This window comes from Schistosoma haematobium, chromosome ZW, assembly GCF_000699445.3.
Source record: "Schistosoma haematobium chromosome ZW, whole genome shotgun sequence".
Lineage (NCBI taxonomy): Eukaryota > Metazoa > Platyhelminthes > Trematoda > Strigeidida > Schistosomatidae > Schistosoma > Schistosoma haematobium.
The window spans coordinates 50,448,377-50,466,829 of record NC_067195.1 but is presented as its reverse complement, the minus strand read 5'-3'; the positions used below and the strand labels follow the sequence as shown (position 1 = coordinate 50,466,829).

Sequence of the window (18,453 nt, the reverse complement as noted above, 5' to 3'; positions counted from 1 at the left end):
TTGAATCTGTACAGGTGACTGAGGAAACTGTCCTTCCGCTGATAACTAACCTCAAACCCGATAAGAAACCGGGCCCTGACGGGTTACATCCATGGTTGCTGTCATCTCTTGCGGACATTATTTCAAAACTGCTCGCGACACTCTTCAACATGTCCCTTTCACTCGCTCAACTCCCTAGAGATTGGAAGGACGCTATAGTCAGTCCTATATTTAAGGACGGTCAGCGACAGATAGTATCTAACTGCCGGCCTGTCAGTCTAACTAGCATAGTCGTTAAGTTACTTCAAGAGATAACTCGGGTTAGGTTGCTAAGCCACATAGATTTACACAATCTGTTAGCTCCTGAGCAACACGGATTTCGTAACAAGCGTTCATGCTTGACTAACTTGCTTATTGCGAGGGAGGATTGGACAGCAGCCCTAGATAACGGTCTGTCTGTCGATGTGATATTCATAGATTTTAGCAAAGCATTTGACAAGGTCTCACACTTAGGTCTTATGCAGAAGCTCACGAGCTTCGGAGTAATAGGTACTGTACATGAGTGGATAGGAAATTTCTTATGTGACCGCAGACAGAGAGTGAGGGTCAACGGAACGCTATCCGATTGGAAGCTGGTCAAAAGTGGTGTACCCCAAGGCACCATCTTAGGCCCTCTGTTCTTCCTTCTCTACGTTAATGAGTTACTGCTGTTACTTAGGTCGTCGACATTATTGTTTGAGGATGATGTAAAAATCTGGAGAACAATAAAAAGTGCGGCTGATCATCTGGATCTTCAAGCTGACTTAGGCGATTTAGTTAGATGGGCTCGAGTGGGGGCTTAGAAATCAATGCTAGGAGGAGTATACTAATGCACATCGGTCACGGTAATAGTTACCGTTACACTATTGAGGGTAAACCTCTTCCATGCGTTCAAGAGCATAAAGACTTAGGAGTAGTATTAAGTCCTGATTTAAAAACAACTACGCATTGCAAAGCAGCCGCTGTCAAAGGTTTTCGTGCGTTATGGTCACTTCGCCGAGCGTTCAAATCTTTTGACGAGGAAACGTTTCGAATTTTATATCCCATATATGTTAGACTACATTTAGAGTACTGTATTCAAGCAGCTGGCCCGTGTCTGGTAAAGGATACTAACTCCCTTGAGCGTGTCCAGCGTGTAGGAACGAAATTAGTGAAGGGTCTTTCTAGACTCCCTTACGATGAGCGTTTAAAACGCCTAAATCTTTTCCCCTTGTCGTATCGTAGGACACGAGGTGACCTTACACTGGCATTTCGTATCTTTAATTATGACTTGGGTGTTAATATGTCTTATCTTTTTGCTCCCTCCAGCACTAATAATCTCCGAGGTCATAGCAAGAAGGTTCACAAACCACGATCTAACAAACTTAAAGTGGGGTCCCGTTCTTCTCATCGAGTAGTCAATGATTGAAACGCCTTACCTGAACAAGTGGTATCAGCCCCATCAGTGAATACTTTCAAGGAGAAGCTGGACCTTCACTGGAAAGCAATGTGTCAGGATTAATACAGGTTCACCAATCTACTATCCTTATTACTGAAGACTGAAGACTAATAATCTAAACGTTTCTCCGTCCAAGTACTGAAATGACTTACGAATAGCCAATACTAACCTAAAGTATTTGGCAGCAGCGATCTTGCAGTTGCTCGTAGTTTTGGGGTCGCTGCTTATTGTAACTCCTAAATCTTTATAGTCCATTACTTTGGGTGACAGAACTCCACGTATTGTGTAGTGATACAAGTTGTCGTAGTTGTTTAATTGCATCATTCTTGTTAAGATTCACCTCTACAGGATTATCCTGATCCATTGGTGCCGGATATATTTTAAAAATGGCTTCAAAGAACTCCAATCTTTTTATGGCTAATTTCAATAGAAACTCGTACAATTAAGTTGATAACACTAATAAAGCTCGGTTTTTTCAAATACACTGAAGTGTTGAGATTATTCGAAAATGTGAAATTAGCAACGTGGTGGAAAAACAGTCTGAAGCATTTACACCTGAAATATATCTTTACGAACTAAGAATTTGCGACGTCCTTGGTTCAGATGGTTCAAATGGTTGTAAACGGAATAGAAGAAGCTTTCGCTTAACAGGCTTCCATGTCTAGTATCAGGGGATCACCAAATCCTCCGGGCAGGAACCTAGGTATGTTGGCAATAAAAGAGGAAAAAGAAATTGGTAAATCATAGTGTGATACTATCCTTAGTCCTTAAGAATAGGTCAAGTTGCCTCTTGAAGGACTCCTGGGAAGTCGCTTGGACTAGCTCGGCCGGCAGCGAGTTAATAAGCTTTTAGGACTAGAGGCAAATTTGTCCGTAAGCTTTGTCTGGTACTAAAGCCTGTCTTCTCTTATAGCCTTCGTGCATATGTTCCTGATATGTTTATATTGCCTGTACGCTCCGTCGTTGCCAGTTCGTTCGTATTCTTCCCAACAGTGCCTTTCGAGGCTTAGCAGGCGAAGGGTACGGTTCTTGATTATTGTAGGTGGCTTGCAGCTTTTGGGAACCATTTGAGGAACTAAATGGCTTGTAGCACATAAGAGCGTGTGCAGTAAGAAGTCCCAATAACCGTCCACATAGAGTTGAGGGTGAATATCCCAAGCCACCTGTTGTAGATAGTCGTGTAGAGCTGGCACATTCAACCGTTTAAAATTCCAACGCAAGTTATTGTAGGGATATCTTAGCTTGGTTTTGCTGACAAAACTGAAGGCTATGACGGGAATCCAGGATTGAGAGGTTGTCAACTAGGAATTCTTCGTTTGTGAATGCACAGTCTAAGCGCGACGGTGTCTGACTGTTTCTCCAACGAGTTGCCGACCTCACATTTTCGTATAATCCCAAGCCATCGATGAGGTTGAAGAACCGAGCTTCAATTGAGTTATCGCTTCCAGTATATGTGTGATCCGCAAAGTTGACTCTAGGGAGATTAAAGTCCCCTAGAATCAGGATGTGTGTGTAACCGAGACGGGTAGAGCGGGATGGCCCTTCCAGCATACGACTATCGTACTCAATGTCGGCAGTTGGCTTCCTGTAAATGACTCCGACTAGACACCTCGAAGTACTAGACAATCTAACAGAGCACCATATGGATCCCTCAAGATCGTTAAACTCGAGGTTATGAACTTGGTGCACCTACAAGCAAGAACGTATGTAAACAGCTACTCCGCCCCCAATTCCTGATTTTCTGTCGTTGCGGAATAAATACATCCCAGGTAATGCTAACTCTTGGTCCGAGAACTGAGAAGATACCCAGGTTTCCGATATTCCTATCAAATGGGCCTTGTTAGCGTTGCTAAGTTCACGTAATTCAACCAATTTGTTTGGTAGACTCGCGGCGTTCATATTTAAGCAGTTTATTCTTTCAATTTGGATTGCGTGAGCTTCGTCCTGTTTGTCTGTATGAGTCTTACGTGAATGGACAGGTAGCCCACCTATATGAGGTTGGCCGAGGTGGTGGGCCCTGTTCTTTACACGTTTTTTTAATCATCTAGACAGTCCGCAAGGGAAATGGTCAGCTTCATCTTGCCTTTGTGTTTGGTCCTAGCTTCCTATGGCCTATCCGGGTGCATGTGGAACCCAGGTGGCAATCGACGTCTGTTTGCATGAAATGCTTCCAGAGTTGCAGCCGCCATGTGGGAGGATGGAAAAATTATCTTCATTAGACGGGGTCTAGGGTCACCATCCTTCTTGGCTAGTCTCGTCACATGCTGAGTCAGTATGTGTTTGAGCCTCAAGGACTGGTTAATGAATTTCCATTCCCTGACGTCAGAGTTTGATTGAGTAGGGTCTGTATTTTCCGGTATACCTTGCACAATTATGTTTCTTCCGCGGAAAAACTTCTCGCGAGGTTCTTTAGGGGTGTTCCGTATGATATTGCGCTCAGAGTACGGTATGCCGGGCAATATTCGTACCTCCCCATCAGATTTCAGCAAGTGACTGGCTAGCAAGACGTCCTCTACGTCGGTAGCATTCTTAAGTGTTACTCGAAGAAACCTCGGGTGATTTAGATGCTTAGAATCCTTTCCTCGAGTGAGCCGGGTGACCGTCAAAGGGTCTATTCTGGGAAGTTCGAGCTTCTTGTTCAGTTCACCCCAGAGCATCCTATCATTTTTGTCCTGCAGACTGAGAGGAAGGTCGGGATTGTCAATGAGATTCGTGATTATGAGAGAATCGTCACAAACTGTTGTTGATTTGCCAGGTTTCCCGATGAGTTCAGGTTTAATACCTTGTTGTTTGGAGGTCAAGGCACGTTTTTGAATCTTGGGCTCTTCGATGACTGGACGAACATTCTTGAGAATTGACTGTGCGACCAAAACACCAGTTGTTTTCCGTACAACAACACTTAGGATTCTCAGCTTGGGCGGTGACACCTGGTTCTTTTGGGCTCTGCTAACGTGGGTCGAATCACCTACAAGGTTTTTGGGAACCACTGTTGTGTTCAGGGACCCTAAGCTGGGAGACCCGAGTTTGCTTAGGGAGTCTAACTCCGTCAACGTAATGATGGTTCTGAGATTCAACACGTCATTATTAGTGCTAATGGATGCTCCATCGATGGTATACCTGTCGGCATCCCCAATCTCGTGCTCATTGCGCGCTGTTGTTTGTTTACCCGATTTTTCACTGTCGTTATCCAAGTTTGCTGACAAATCGTTCCGCAGACCTGTCAGTAGGACGATGATGTTACTTAGCGAGACTACAGCACCCGTGCTGCACGTGACACATACCCACATTTGGTTCGACTTTCAGAGTCTATTGTAAGCAGTCGCCGTCAGGTCTGTGCACGCTTCGTGGAACCAACCATTGCAGTTGTCGCACTGCATGCCAGTTGTGACAGCAAAACGGCATCCCGGACGTTTGCATGAGTTTTTCATGACTATTTTGAAGCAAACTATGTTATAGATGCTTGCAAAAGCCTAAGATCGTAAAAATTCACTAAAAAGCACACTGAAAACGGACAAAATGGATAAAAACGAGTGAGATAAACTGAACTAGTCTTTATGTGAAAAACAAAAAAACGAATAGTAAGCTGAGGTTAAACCACAGTTAACTTTTAAATATGGTGAAACTGAAAAAAATGATCTACCGAACGTATAGCTCAGGATAGATCCTATAGAACTGAAATGATACTTTTGTTGCGTAAGAACACAGCAAAAGTTTGATAAATGCAAACCACGTTAGGACTAAACTTCCCGTTAAAAGTGATACTGACGTCACATCTTTCAACTTTATTAAAAAGAACTGGGCCAAAATATCCTACTAAGTACATGAGCTAGGATTTCGTACATTTGAACGCGTTAGCTCCACAAGACATTGTACATCAGGTCGCATGTAGAGTTCACCCTTTGCTCGACATGAATGCTCAGTGCAAATGCTTACTGCACACCAACTTATATGCTACAAATATTTTGTCCAGTAAGCAGTTCCCATAAACTACAAGTGACGTGCAATCATAAAGATTGACACTCCAATGGTACCGCTTCGTGAAATAGAAATGAACTAAGTATGACAAGACACAAAGGGACCTCAAACAAGCAAGAAACCAATGCATAAGGGCAATAAGAGAGGAAATGATTCAGTACCACATACAACTAATGGATAAATCGGCCTCCTATCTGTAAAGCCTATTCTGTCATGCAGCCTCTTTTCAACAAGCTGAAATCGGAGTTTACCAATTGTTAGTTCTTAATAGCCCAATCGACAACGGCGCCGATGTCGTTACGGTTCTGGCAGAACAGTATTTTCAAACACCATAACCCTCAATTACAAACTATATCAACGGGGGTTTCACCAGCAATTCAAGTGGATTCTCAGGAGTGAACCTGAGTGCTGACTTGGTGTAGCAGAACTTGCAGCACATAAGCAAGAACACTTCTTCTGGCCTGAATATGATTCAGTCCGCTAAACTACGGAAAGTGGCTTCAGTTTCGACGAAAACGCCTGGTGTGTTGTTCATATACCTGCTAAGCCGAGGCACGATACCAGGAAGTTGGAAGCTGACTCACATTACTCAAATTTTCAAAGGAGGTCGAGGCAGCGAACCTTCAAGCTAACGGTCGGCAACACTTCTCTCAATATCCTCAAGAGCTGTGAAGTCACTGATATAAAACGGTCTACGTGACTATTTACTATCCACAGACGTATTTTCACTCCAACAGCATGGTTTCAGATACGGTTACTGTTGTATACCAGCCTACTGGCCGCGGTGGACATGTGGACAACCATCCATGATCTCAATGGGAAGGTTGGCGTCATATACGTTGACTGCTCAAAATGTATTGATATGGCCGATCACGTATGTCTTATCAATAAGCTTGAATGATTAGGTACCAAATCACCTTTAATTGACTGGCTAACTTCATATTTACAAAATCGACATTTGAAGGTCAGAGCTATGCATTGTCTTGCTGGGGCCCTTAGAGTTCAGCACTAGGACCTCTTCTCTCCTCGACTTATACAAACAATCTTCCGCATAAGGTATCGTCAGATTTATTTCTTTTCGCTAATATTATGAAAGTTAGGAGAGGATTGCTCAATTATGAGAATGGACTAGCACTTCAGGAGTATCTAACTCGACTTCAAGGTTGGGCAGACGACAACAGGCTTAACTTCAACACTTCATAGTGCAGAGTAGTTCATCTGAGACATGTTGCAGACTACAAATACAACTTAGACAACTCCCCTCTAGAAGTATCTGAAGTTGAGAAAAATCTAGGAGTGTTGGTACCCTACTATCTGAAGTCTTATGCTAACTGTGTCAAAAATGCCTTCCAGCAAACCATGCACTTGTAGAGTTGGATAGCATTTTCATCCAGTTTGGAGGAAAGATTTTCCACCTAATCTTTAATAGTTTGATTCGCTACCATTTAGAGTATGGGAAATGGAGATGCAAAATTGTAGAATGGACTGAGTGCACACCTTGGATTCCTTAAGTGTAATCAGATGCTGAAGTTTGCTGCAGACTGAGCCAATCCAAGCGATTCTCAAGGAGTTCTTTAAGAAAAATACGTGACATATTATTAAACACCAAGAAAAGTCTCTCGCTATAATTTACTAATTACTTGCAGAGGCATACTAGAAACGGATAGCAGGCCATAGTCCTTCTGTCTTTACTACACACATCTGAATCATTAAGTGTATTAAGGTTTCTACCTGTAAGCACTGGTGATCCACTGTTACCAGATACGAAAGCCTGTTAAGCGAAACCTTCTCATTTTCCGTCCAGAACCATGTGAAACTGTGGTGTTTGAATGAACTCCTAATCATCATATTGGCGTCGCGATTGAGCCTGTGATGGAATTGTTGAATATACATTCAGATTTTGACGCTTTTGACGATTACTTTGAAAGGTTCGAAATCTGGGCTATGACCAAGGAAGATGGTGAGGATGTTAATATCGTAGCACATTTCCTCACATTTATCGTAAAGAAGCAAATAGCTTATTAAAAACTCTGGCTTTACCAGAAAAGCCCATTTCGCTTTCTTATGCAGCCCTCAAGGAACTACTACTAGACTATGTTAAGTATACAAATTTCGAATGTGGTGAAGGAGGAAGATTTCGTGAAATGATTCATAAGGATATAAAAACTTCATTGCATTTCGTCATCCCAGCCCAGGGCATACTCAAGGTTATGCAGATAATTCATTGAGGAGTTGCGATGCAGTTCACGAAGATGGACACAAGTTTGGTCAATGGTTGTCCTGTGGCAGGTTCCACTCTTTTTATTCATGTAAATTTCGTAATTCTAATTGCATTAAATGTGGTGATACTGGACATATTCATTCAGTTTGTAATACTACTGTTCATCATGCTGCAACGAATATTAAGTCTTGTAATTCTGACTCTATTAAGTCCAGTGTTCCTAATGATTATTTATCCTTATCAACGACTTCGAAAGACAGTGTAGAGTCATATAGCAGTTCAGAGTTAGGTGAAACTCAGAATCTTTGCGAGATAACAGTTTCTAACCAATCGACTTATCAGATTTCTCATGTTATTGTACCAGATATGGTTTTTCCTAATGATTCACATATTTCTGACGAAATTCCTTGCAAATCTGAGGAAAATATGTTGAATGAACCTAATCATGTTTGAAAACCTGATGTAGTTTTGATAGATGCTGATTTTTCTAATGGTCCTCTACTCTACAATGACATTCTTAATAAATTCGAGGAAACTATTTCAGAAGAGTCAAATCTTGATGTCATACCAAATATTATTTGTCCTCATAATACATTTGTTTCTTGTGAGAATCTTGTTCAATGCAAGGCACAAATACTAAATGAGCTCGAGTTTGATTACAATTCGGATGATTTCATATCAACTGCTGTTTATCCTTATCATAAAGTCACTTCTAATGTTTACTCTAGTCAATATGAGAAATATGTTTTAAATGAAGCCACATCATTCATAACTTAGGGATATAAATATCAAACATTATTTCATGGGAAAGGATAGTGTTGGAAAATCTGTGCTTCAAATTCTAGATAGTGGTTTCGGTACACAACCGACACGGTGGTTGTATACAATCCCAGGAACCAGGTGAGTCTGTGCCGATTTTGGTTGTTAATTCCAATACTAAGTAATACTAAGAACTGATAGACATAGATGTAGGAAAGGAGGTGGCGTTCTTTTATACATAGCCAATAATATAAATATCCTCTCCTTTGCTTGAGAATCCTATGCTAGTAAGTTTTGTGAAGTCAGTAGCTGTGAGATATTTATCGGATGTTGCACATTTATACTCGGTGTCATCTATCCCAGCACAGTCTGCTTAGCTGATGACTATTTAGATCTCATTCAGCTGTGGAGTGTAAATAACAGATGCTTGGTATTAGGAGACTTTAATGCACCTGATATTAGTTGGACTGAGATGGCCACGGTTTGATCTCTAAACCCCCTTGATAGTAGATTCCTGATAACGTTAATGAACCATAAATTAGTACAGCATGTATTCAAACCCACATATTTTGGTGCTAACCAAGGTTCTTCCTGGTTGGACTTGATAATCACTCATGCAATTGGGGATATTGTCAACCTAAATATTCTCCTACCGTTAGTGAATATCGATTACGCTATTTTGTCATTTACGTTTAGAGCTAGTGATATGATACACCATCAGGTTAAGCCTCGTTCAAATGTATGGAGGGCTAAAATGTCAGCCATTCAGGAGTGCTCTTCCAAGGCAGGTTGGTCAGTATATACAATCTCATCAGTTGACTAAGCATGATCTATATTTAAAGGCAGGTTTAGGTCAGTTGCGCCCTCGTTTATACCATGCCTGGTACCACGGAGACCAAATGACTTTCCGTCAAGAAACTCCTCAGATGTAGAAAAAAGCTTCGGATTATGTTAATCTCTTCTAGCCTTGAATAGTACAGATTCAATTATTTCAAGACTAGGAATGCTTGTGAAGCGTTAATTGTTGAGTCGGCCCCCGAAATGTAAAACAGAGGCCCTAAAGAAGCCGAAGAGTTCCAGCCAATCAAACCATGATGGAGCTTTCTAGAATATCAACGTGGCACGCTACTATTATTCACTTGCATGGTACGTCTCTTAGAGACTTGACCGCAATATAATGTTGATTTAACAAATGCTAATATCTATAAATACGTGTGATTTTCTGTACACTTTGATCCGTACTAAATAAACACTTCACCAGCATTTATTCTGTTTTCTGTTTGCGATGGTGAAGTTCAACTTTTGAGTGTCGTAGTCGTTAAACGTATTCTGCGTTAATCAAGTAGCGAACTTAACAATAATAAGTAGGTCTGGACAGTCGTATGAGAAACAATTGGTTAGGGATTGTAAAATAGTCCGAAACTGTCACTGTCGTATACAAAAAGGCGAACTCAGAGAAGTAATGTAATTCCATCACTTTCGGTACAAGAAAATCTGTTAATATTGGCAGAAGATGACGTTAAAAATGCTGAAGCTTTATCGAAATATTTCAGTAAAACGTTGTTTACCAGCAATGAGGAACGCACAACAAATAATTGTGTTTGTGGCAGCTTGTAGATAGACCCTCTAGTTATTGAGGAAGGTGCTATCTTGGGACTACTTCAGCATCTCAAACCTGATAGGTCCAGTGGTCCTGATAATATTCATCCTATGATTATAAAGTCCTATGGGATGAAATTGCTGAGCCTTTAGCGATACTGTTTGACATGTCTCCTTGGCAGTCCATACTACCCAGAGACTACAAAGACGCAATAATTAGTCCAGTGTATAAGATGGGGAGTACAGTCTTTGTTAGTAACTATTGAGCCGTTGGTCTAACCAACTCAGTTATCAAAGGAATGGGAAAGATTATTTGGATGGCTGTTATATACGGAAGGGCATAATCTTTCGTCCAGAGAACAACATAGATTTCCAAAAGGTTTATCATGTTTGACAAATCTCTTCATTGAACGAGGAGATTGGGCTGCGGTAAAACATCGAAATCTTCCCATAGATGTGATGTTCTTAGATCTAATTAAAGCCTTTGATAAGGTCTCCTATTCGAATCTTAAATTAAAACTGGAAAATTTAGGAATCCACTATAAGGTTATAGACTGCATAAGTGACTTTCTCTATGACAGGAGACAAAGCGTAAGGGTGAATGGAGCTCTCTCACCTCGAGAACCTGTAAAATGTGGAGTTCCCTAGGACACAATACTCGGTCTTCTCCTCTTCCTACTTTATGTGAATGAATTATCAACTGCAGCAAAGTCATCCGTCCTCCTCTTCTCCGATGACATAAATATTTGGAGAAACATAAACAGCATGTCAGATAAAATATTATTACAGAATGGTCTCAACTCCTTAGTGGCATGGATGGATGGTCACTAGAAGTGAATCTTAACAAGAATGATGCAATTAAACAACTACGACAACTTGTATCACTACACAATACGTGGAGTTGTGTCACTCAAAGTAATGGACTATAAAGATTTAGGAGTTACAATAAGCAGCGACCCCAAAACTACGAGCAACTGCAAGATCGCTGCTGCCAAATACTTTAGGTTAGTATTGGCTATTCGTAAGTCATTTCAGTACTTGGACGGAGAAACGTTTAGATTATTAGTCTTCAGTCTTCAGTAATAAGGATAGTAGATTGGTGAACCTGTATTAATCCTGACACATTGCTTTCCAGTGAAGGTCCAGCTTCTCCTTGAAAGTATTCACTGATGGGGCTGATACCACTTGTTCAGGTAAGGCGTTTCAATCATTGACTACTCGATGAGAAGAACGGGACCCCACTTTAAGTTTGTTAGATCGTGGTTTGTGAACCTTCTTGCTATGACCTCGGAGATTATTAGTGCTGGAGGGAGCAAAAAGATAAGACATATTAACACCCAAGTCATAATTAAAGATACGAAATGCCAGTGTAAGGTCACCTCGTGTCCTACGATACGACAAGGGGAAAAGATTTAGGCGTTTTAAACGCTCATCGTAAGGGAGTCTAGAAAGACCCTTCACTAATTTCGTTCCTACACGCTGGACACGCTCAAGGGAGTTAGTATCCTTTACCAGACACGGGCCAGCTGCTTGAATACAGTACTCTAAATGTAGTCTAACATATATGGGATATAAAATTCGAAACGTTTCCTCGTCAAAAGATTTGAACGCTCGGCGAAGTGACCATAACGCACGAAAACCTTTGACAGCGGCTGCTTTGCAATGCGTAGTTGTTTTTAAATCAGGACTTAATACTACTCCTAAGTCTTTATGCTCTTGAACGCATGGAAGAGGTTTACCCTCAATAGTGTAACGGTAACTATTACCGTGACCGATGTGCATTAGTATACTCCTCCTAGCATTGATTTCTAAGCCCCCACTCTCGAGCCCATCTAACTAAATCGCCTAAGTCAGCTTGAAGATCCAGATGATCAGCCGCACTTTTTATTGTTCTCCAGATTTTTACATCATCCTCAAACAATAATGTCGACGACCTAAGTAACAGCAGTAACTCATTAACGTAGAGAAGGAAGAACAGAGGGCCTAAGATGGTGCCTTGGGGTACACCACTTTTGACCAGCTTCCAATCGGATAGCGTTCCGTTGACCCTCACTCTCTGTCTGCGGTCACATAAGAAATTTCCTATCCACTCATGTACAGTACCTATTACTCCGAAGCTCGTGAGCTTCTGCATAAGACCTAAGTGTGAGACCTTGTCAAATGCTTTGCTAAAATCTATGAATATCACATCGACAGACAGACCGTTATCTAGGGCTGCTGTCCAATCCTCCCTCGCAATAAGCAAGTTAGTCAAGCATGAACGCTTGTTACGAAATCCGTGTTGCTCAGGAGCTAACAGATTGTGTAAATCTATGTGGCTTAGCAACCTAACCCGAGTTATCTCTTGAAGTAACTTAACGACTATGCTAGTTAGACTGACAGGCCGGCAGTTAGATACTATCTGTCGCTGACCGTCCTTAAATATAGGACTGACTATAGCGTCCTTCCAATCTCTAGGGAGTTGAGCGAGTGAAAGGGACATGTTGAAGAGTGTCGCGAGCAGTTTTGAAATAATGTCCGCAAGAGATGACAGCAACCATGGATGTAACCCGTCAGGGCCCGGTTTCTTATCGGGTTTGAGGTTAGTTATCAGCGGAAGGACAGTTTCCTCAGTCACCTGTACAGATTCAATGGTTGGTATCTTGATGTGAGTGGGACAAGTATTTGTTACAATAAACGTAGAGAAGACTTCGCTAAAATAGTCTGAAAAATTCTCAGCTTTTGCTCGATCTGATTCAGCTAGTAATTCTGAATTTCCGTGTAACTTTCGTGAGACCGCATTTGGAATATGGAATTCAAGCAGCGAGTCCTTGTTTCAAGTATGAAGCAGATGTACTGGAACGAGTCCAACGACGGGGAACTAAAATGGTAAAATATCTCTCTGGTCTATCGTATGAAGACAGACTAAGACACCTTAACTCATTTCCGTTATCTTACCGTATAATACGGAGTGATCTAACATTGATTTATCGTATACTGCACGATGACCTTGATACTAATCTGTCTTATCTTTTCCTTCCGTCTAGGACTGATCATTTGAGAGTATATTCTAAGAAAGTTCGAAAACAGAAATTGAATCGTCTACGTTTGGAGCTTCGTTTCTCACACCAAGTGGTGATCCACCAGAATTATCTACTAGAACACGTAATATCAGAGTATTCTGTTGATATATTCAAAACGAGATTGGACCTCCATAGTGTTACAAACTACAGGGAATAATATAGGTCGATGGACTTCCTATCCTTAATAATTGAAGACATTTGGCGAAATGTTCAAAAGTTTGCGTTGACGTTAACTTGGTCCTAGTCACAATCAGCCCGTTGTTTGGAAATGCCGGAGCGCTCGAAGCGTATTAAGTTATATGACGACGGATTCACGAAACAGGATTCTTACCACAGGAATGATAGATTCAAATCTATTGGATCTGATATTTCAGGTAAAGCGTCTATCTCCTTTAATCCCATGTCTAGTGTTGGTGAATTTTGTTGAGTCAATAACTAACGAGGATGTGGATGAATTAGTTGTTGATGTCGTTGCTGGGGGAGATGTTGTTCAGATACTCAAATTTCTTGATTCCGGTCAAGATCGAAAGGCAGGAGAGGTAAGATTGGCTAGTCAGTGAACAATTTTACAGCTTCATGCAGTCTTCAAAGCGCTGTACATTATTATCTTGAAAACATCTCACGAGTTAAGCAGTCGTTTTCCAAATGTGGCTAGAGAGCTTGCTGAGGGCTTTCTTGAAGACTCTCGCTTCTCATTATGCCTCAATACAATGAGGAAGTCTCAGAATGCGGAAATCTTAAAGACATCTCTCCAACTTTTAGCATCCATTGTGACAGTCAGTGAAGATTTAGCTCGAGCGGTCTTGCGATATATTGATTTCGATAGCGCGACGATGAAGAAATGTTCTCAAAGAAGAAACCTTGTCGATAAATGTGACGTCCGGACGTGCTTCATAAATTTTTTGGCTTCTTTTGTTTATTTAGACAACAATTTTGTTCTAAGAGAACTAGTGGACAAGAAAGGTAAGAGTCATTTGTACATAGTTTACTCTCGTTAGGTGCTCTGGATCTGCTCATTAGTGAGTCTTTTGTGGACAAATATTCAAACGTAATTCTAATCTTATGCGTCCTCAAGAAAGTAAGTTAATTGTTTGAATTTTATCCCATAACAGGTAGCTGAAAACAGTTCAGTCAGCAAAACACAGCGGGTACGTGTATTCAATCGACATTGTCTTCAAAAGTTAACATCTTTGTATCTGTGGCGAGGGGAGGGTAAGACTGTCGATGAAGTACTGAGAAAAGATAATGCTGAGGTGAATGAACATGAGTTAGTGTCGATCAGAGACACCGTACACAAGCTCCTAACTCATCTTTTCACATCTAGTCGATTTGGGCTAGTGTTTTCGAATAAGTTTGACGTTAACGTGTAAGTTTACCGTCCAAATGTTTCTTATAAATCAGAAATCTTCATTGTCAGATTCATTCATTTGTCCATGAGATTCTGCATACTTAGTTTCATGCTATTGTTTTTAACAGTATTTTGGTCATAACCTTTTGTAAACTTATAGGTTTGGTTTATAATATGAAGTGCTTTGCAAAAAATATGTATTTACATCTTATCGCATGTTTTGTCGTCCTAATCGTTTCGTTGTAGTCAGTACAATCGTTTAATATTACTATGCTTGACGTCCGCTCATATGGAGGATGCATATACGGACCCCTTACGTACTGAATTGGTTGTCGTAGCGCTCTGTAAATGTCCAGATTTATTCCCACATTACCTCGATCATTTGGCTCCTAGTTTATATCCACGGGATTCACCTAGTTGGTTTTGTTTAATCGAATTTGTTTTTCACGTGAGTCCATTGTATTATCATCCTGGTTAACTTTCTTATTCTGTTTGTATGATCTGGTGCTAAATTCCTAGTTTCTCAGAAATTAATCTTGTGTGCGATGATTTGATATGCACTTAGCATCGCCAATGCAAAATAAATTTATGTTGACGTTTACAAAAAAAGCAGTGTTTAGAAGCGTTAATGACCACATCTATAGCCACGTAAACGACTGTGGTGGTGACGGTAAGTTGCTTACGGGGTTATAGGGATGTCTAGTGGGTTCTACTACTTTATATTCATCTGAATACATTAACATTGGTACAATGGGAACTAAATACATATGCGCCACACAATGATAGGGAGTTGGTAAAGAGATAGAGAATTTAAAGTACGTATAATAAAAAGAACAACAAACAGGAATTAATGTATGCGCGTGAAATAATAATAATAATAATAATAATAATAGTGATAATGGGAGAAACAGTTCATTTGGTAAAAATGCAACCAGAATGAGTTTCAGTTAAAGAAGTTACGTTCACTTTTATGAAGGAAGTAAAAGAAAGTTACAGTAGGATCACCATTGTCATCTATCCTGGGGATTGTCTGATAACGTCTGTAGCCATGGTGTTGCACCATTTCTAGGACACAAATCAATGATAATTACTTCTCACCTGTGACTAGTATGATTCATTGTTGGCTGATAATCAGTCTACTATACATCAGTCTTCTTTTTAAGGCCCATAGATTTAAGTGTTCAAAATTTTTAAGCATTCTCTGATAGATATATTCAAAGAATCTTGCTATCTTGAAGCCATCACCCAGCAAAATGAAGGCGAAACTTAGGGTTAGATTAAGTTAGTAAATTATCGGGTTATATTGTAAAATTCACCGGTTAAAGTAGTTTGGTTATCTATATCATATGATTAGGCAATATCTGCTCCAAGATGGAATGGTGGTTGGAAGAAGTGGTTCTAACTGGTCACTTGTGCTTGTTATTTGTCGTTGTTGGATTGCTATGTTCATTATTTTAGCTTTCGTTTTTTGAGCTTGACTATTCGTATAGTAATGGTAATTTTAGGAACTGAAATACAACTAGGCCGTTCTACTTTCTTGTTTGTTTGTTTAGTAACTTAATACTTATCGTCAATGTCAGAAAATCACATATTAAGCTCTCTTCTTAAAACGTCAGGGTCCACATTGAGCGGATGTCTGTAAATTAAATAATGCTAGTGAAAATAAAATGCCTTTCATCGATCACCAGCGACTGCTCAGGCGCTGGAGCAAAGTAACAATTGTCTCATCATGTAGAGAAAGGAAAAAGCTGGTCTTATGATTCTAATGCGCTTCATAAATAATGAGCAAAATATTCTAGAAACGTGCGAAACCTAAGTGCTAATAAACCAACTTTATGCAACATTGGCCCAGAATAGTCAATAATTTAGTACCAAAGTTACTTTCAGAATGAAGTGGACTTTGGTAATTCATTAGATGAACTATATTATCTAGCGTTCCTACCAGGTTCGCTAATAAGCTTAGGCCTGATAAGCATTTGTTTTGCTGATCTCCCGATATATTTTCTAGTTTCCTTACTTCTCGTGGCTCGCTGGCGAGTATCATTCAGTTGTTGAATCTTCCCATATTCCCGAAATATCCCCATCTTTTTATTTCGAACAATCAATTTTACATAAATTTTGTTCGTCTGATAAACTTTTTACTTGTCATCTCATTGATATTTGAATCATTACATACGAGCCCTTCATTTGGTGCACTAAGAATTGAAACTATATGTATCTGGTGGCGGATTAATGAGTGAGGCACTAGTTTCTTGTTTATTAGGTTGCATTTTTGAATCCCACTGTGTACTTTGATTTAGGCAACCGAGTGGTATTTCTAATTATCACACAAGAATGTGTGAGTCATAGCCGGGTTAATGAAATATGTACTGGGCTAGTGAGTTGTACTATTCAATCACGTGTAAATGTGTTTAGCAGAAATCTTCAACTATTGAGTGAGGAATGATCAATCTTTAGTGTTTGCGAATCAGCAGAGAAAAGAACCACAGTAAAAATCTCATGTTAAGCCTAAAAATGCTTATCAAATAAATGTTTTTGGTATTATGTAGCCTGGGGGCGTGTACACTTTACATGTGAAAATTATATTTAAAATAATGTCAACGGCTGAAATTTAAGTGATTCCAATCTTTCGTCCAGGTAACTTGTCCCAACTTTTCAGGGTAGTAATCAAAATTATCAAGGAATACATATTTTGACAATCAAATCTATACTAAAGCATATCCAGTCATATTTGGATGTTGATTTTGGTAGGTAGGATATTATGAGTCAGTAAGATGTGAATAGTGTGAAAAGTGTGAATCAGAATAAATTTGTGTGTATATTTAACTTAATGTTGTTAATAGTCAATGTTTAGTAAATGAATGTTAATCACTTCATTTATTAAAAATAAAATTAGAAGCTGAAAAAGTTTTTAAAATGTCAATGTACTTGCAAAATGGGGATCGTCAAGCACATGGTTCTGATGTCAAAACATACAGATAAGTCTAGGTCGGAATAAGGCTACATATGATTAAAGCAAGATGATAGAAGTAGGGTTCAACCACTTGTTACTCAGCAGTTACCAAGGTGTGGCTAGTTGGATTCCATCTTTCCTGTTCAGACTTTTCTGATTAGCCCATGCACACAGCACTTCTGCTGTCAATCTTTTCTTATGGGCGCCAAGCCCTTTCAAAATTATTTTGGTTCCTTGAAAGTTTTTCTTTTGTCCTGTTTCTGACGGATGCAACATTTGTCAATCTATCCTTAAGTTTCTTGAGTTCAATCGAGGATTTGGGAACATGTTATAACTTGTGACCTGTGTGCCCTGTTAATTTTATAACGTAACGATACCGTCAATCAAAGAGCGGTGGATTATCGATTGAACCAATGGCGCGTAAAACCCGTGCGAGCAGTCTAGAGTCCTTATCGGTACTGCTTTTCGCCTAGCACAGCCAATTAAGTTCAGAACACCAATCTCAGCCTCTGCAATATGAATCATTTATTTCAAGCATACTGGGTTTATATACCAACCAGACAGACCACATCGTACCATAAGATATGAAACAACATTTGTACAAGAATTAGCCAAATGTGGCTGTGAATGAGGGAGATAGTAATTAATAGACAGGCCATAACTCAGGAATGGTAAATCGTATAATAATATTTCATAGGTCAAAATAAAGCTCATAATAAGAGGGACATGGATATGAACAATTTAGTTACTTAAAAATTATACAATAAAAATATACGCATAGTATTGGTTCAACAATGGATCTCAAAAGTTACCATTCATTATTCTTATCGGGACATAACAGAACATGTTTCGAACACTTCTTTCAGCCTCACATTCAGTTCTATAGATATTCCATATAAACTGGATTGTGATCATAACAGTTGACCTCAGGCACAACGTCCTGTTGCTCTTTTATTAGTAGCCTATCTTTAACTAATGCTGACCTTATAATATCGTTGGTACGGAAATACACATTGTTATGAAAACATAATAAAAGTTTAGAATAATGTAAGCCGTATCAGAAACCTTTTAAATTAGTTT

The 18,453-nt window shown here is 39.8% G+C and overlaps 1 protein-coding gene across 2 annotated transcripts in view; it reads left to right on the top strand.

Annotated features, from left to right (window-relative positions):
* Nucleotides 1-13,268: 13,268 nt before the first annotated feature.
* Nucleotides 13,269-18,453, top strand: part of MS3_00003799 (uncharacterized protein) — a gene marked incomplete at its 3' end in the record, with an annotated part of 46,003 nt that continues 40,818 nt past the window's right edge. The window contains exons 1-6 of one of the 2 annotated variants that reach the window (XM_035734242.2): nucleotides 13,269-13,446; nucleotides 13,481-13,611; nucleotides 13,645-14,035; nucleotides 14,071-14,150; nucleotides 14,185-14,438; nucleotides 14,667-14,868. In XM_035734242.2, coding sequence (XP_035588982.1) covers nucleotides 13,341-13,446; nucleotides 13,481-13,611; nucleotides 13,645-14,035; nucleotides 14,071-14,150; nucleotides 14,185-14,438; nucleotides 14,667-14,868 — 1,164 coding nt within the window. In that variant the 5' untranslated portion in view covers nucleotides 13,269-13,340. Of the gene's footprint in view, nucleotides 13,447-13,480; nucleotides 13,612-13,644; nucleotides 14,036-14,070; nucleotides 14,151-14,184; nucleotides 14,869-18,453 lie in introns of both variants that reach the window. The other variant, XM_051211658.1, reaches the window with a different exon arrangement.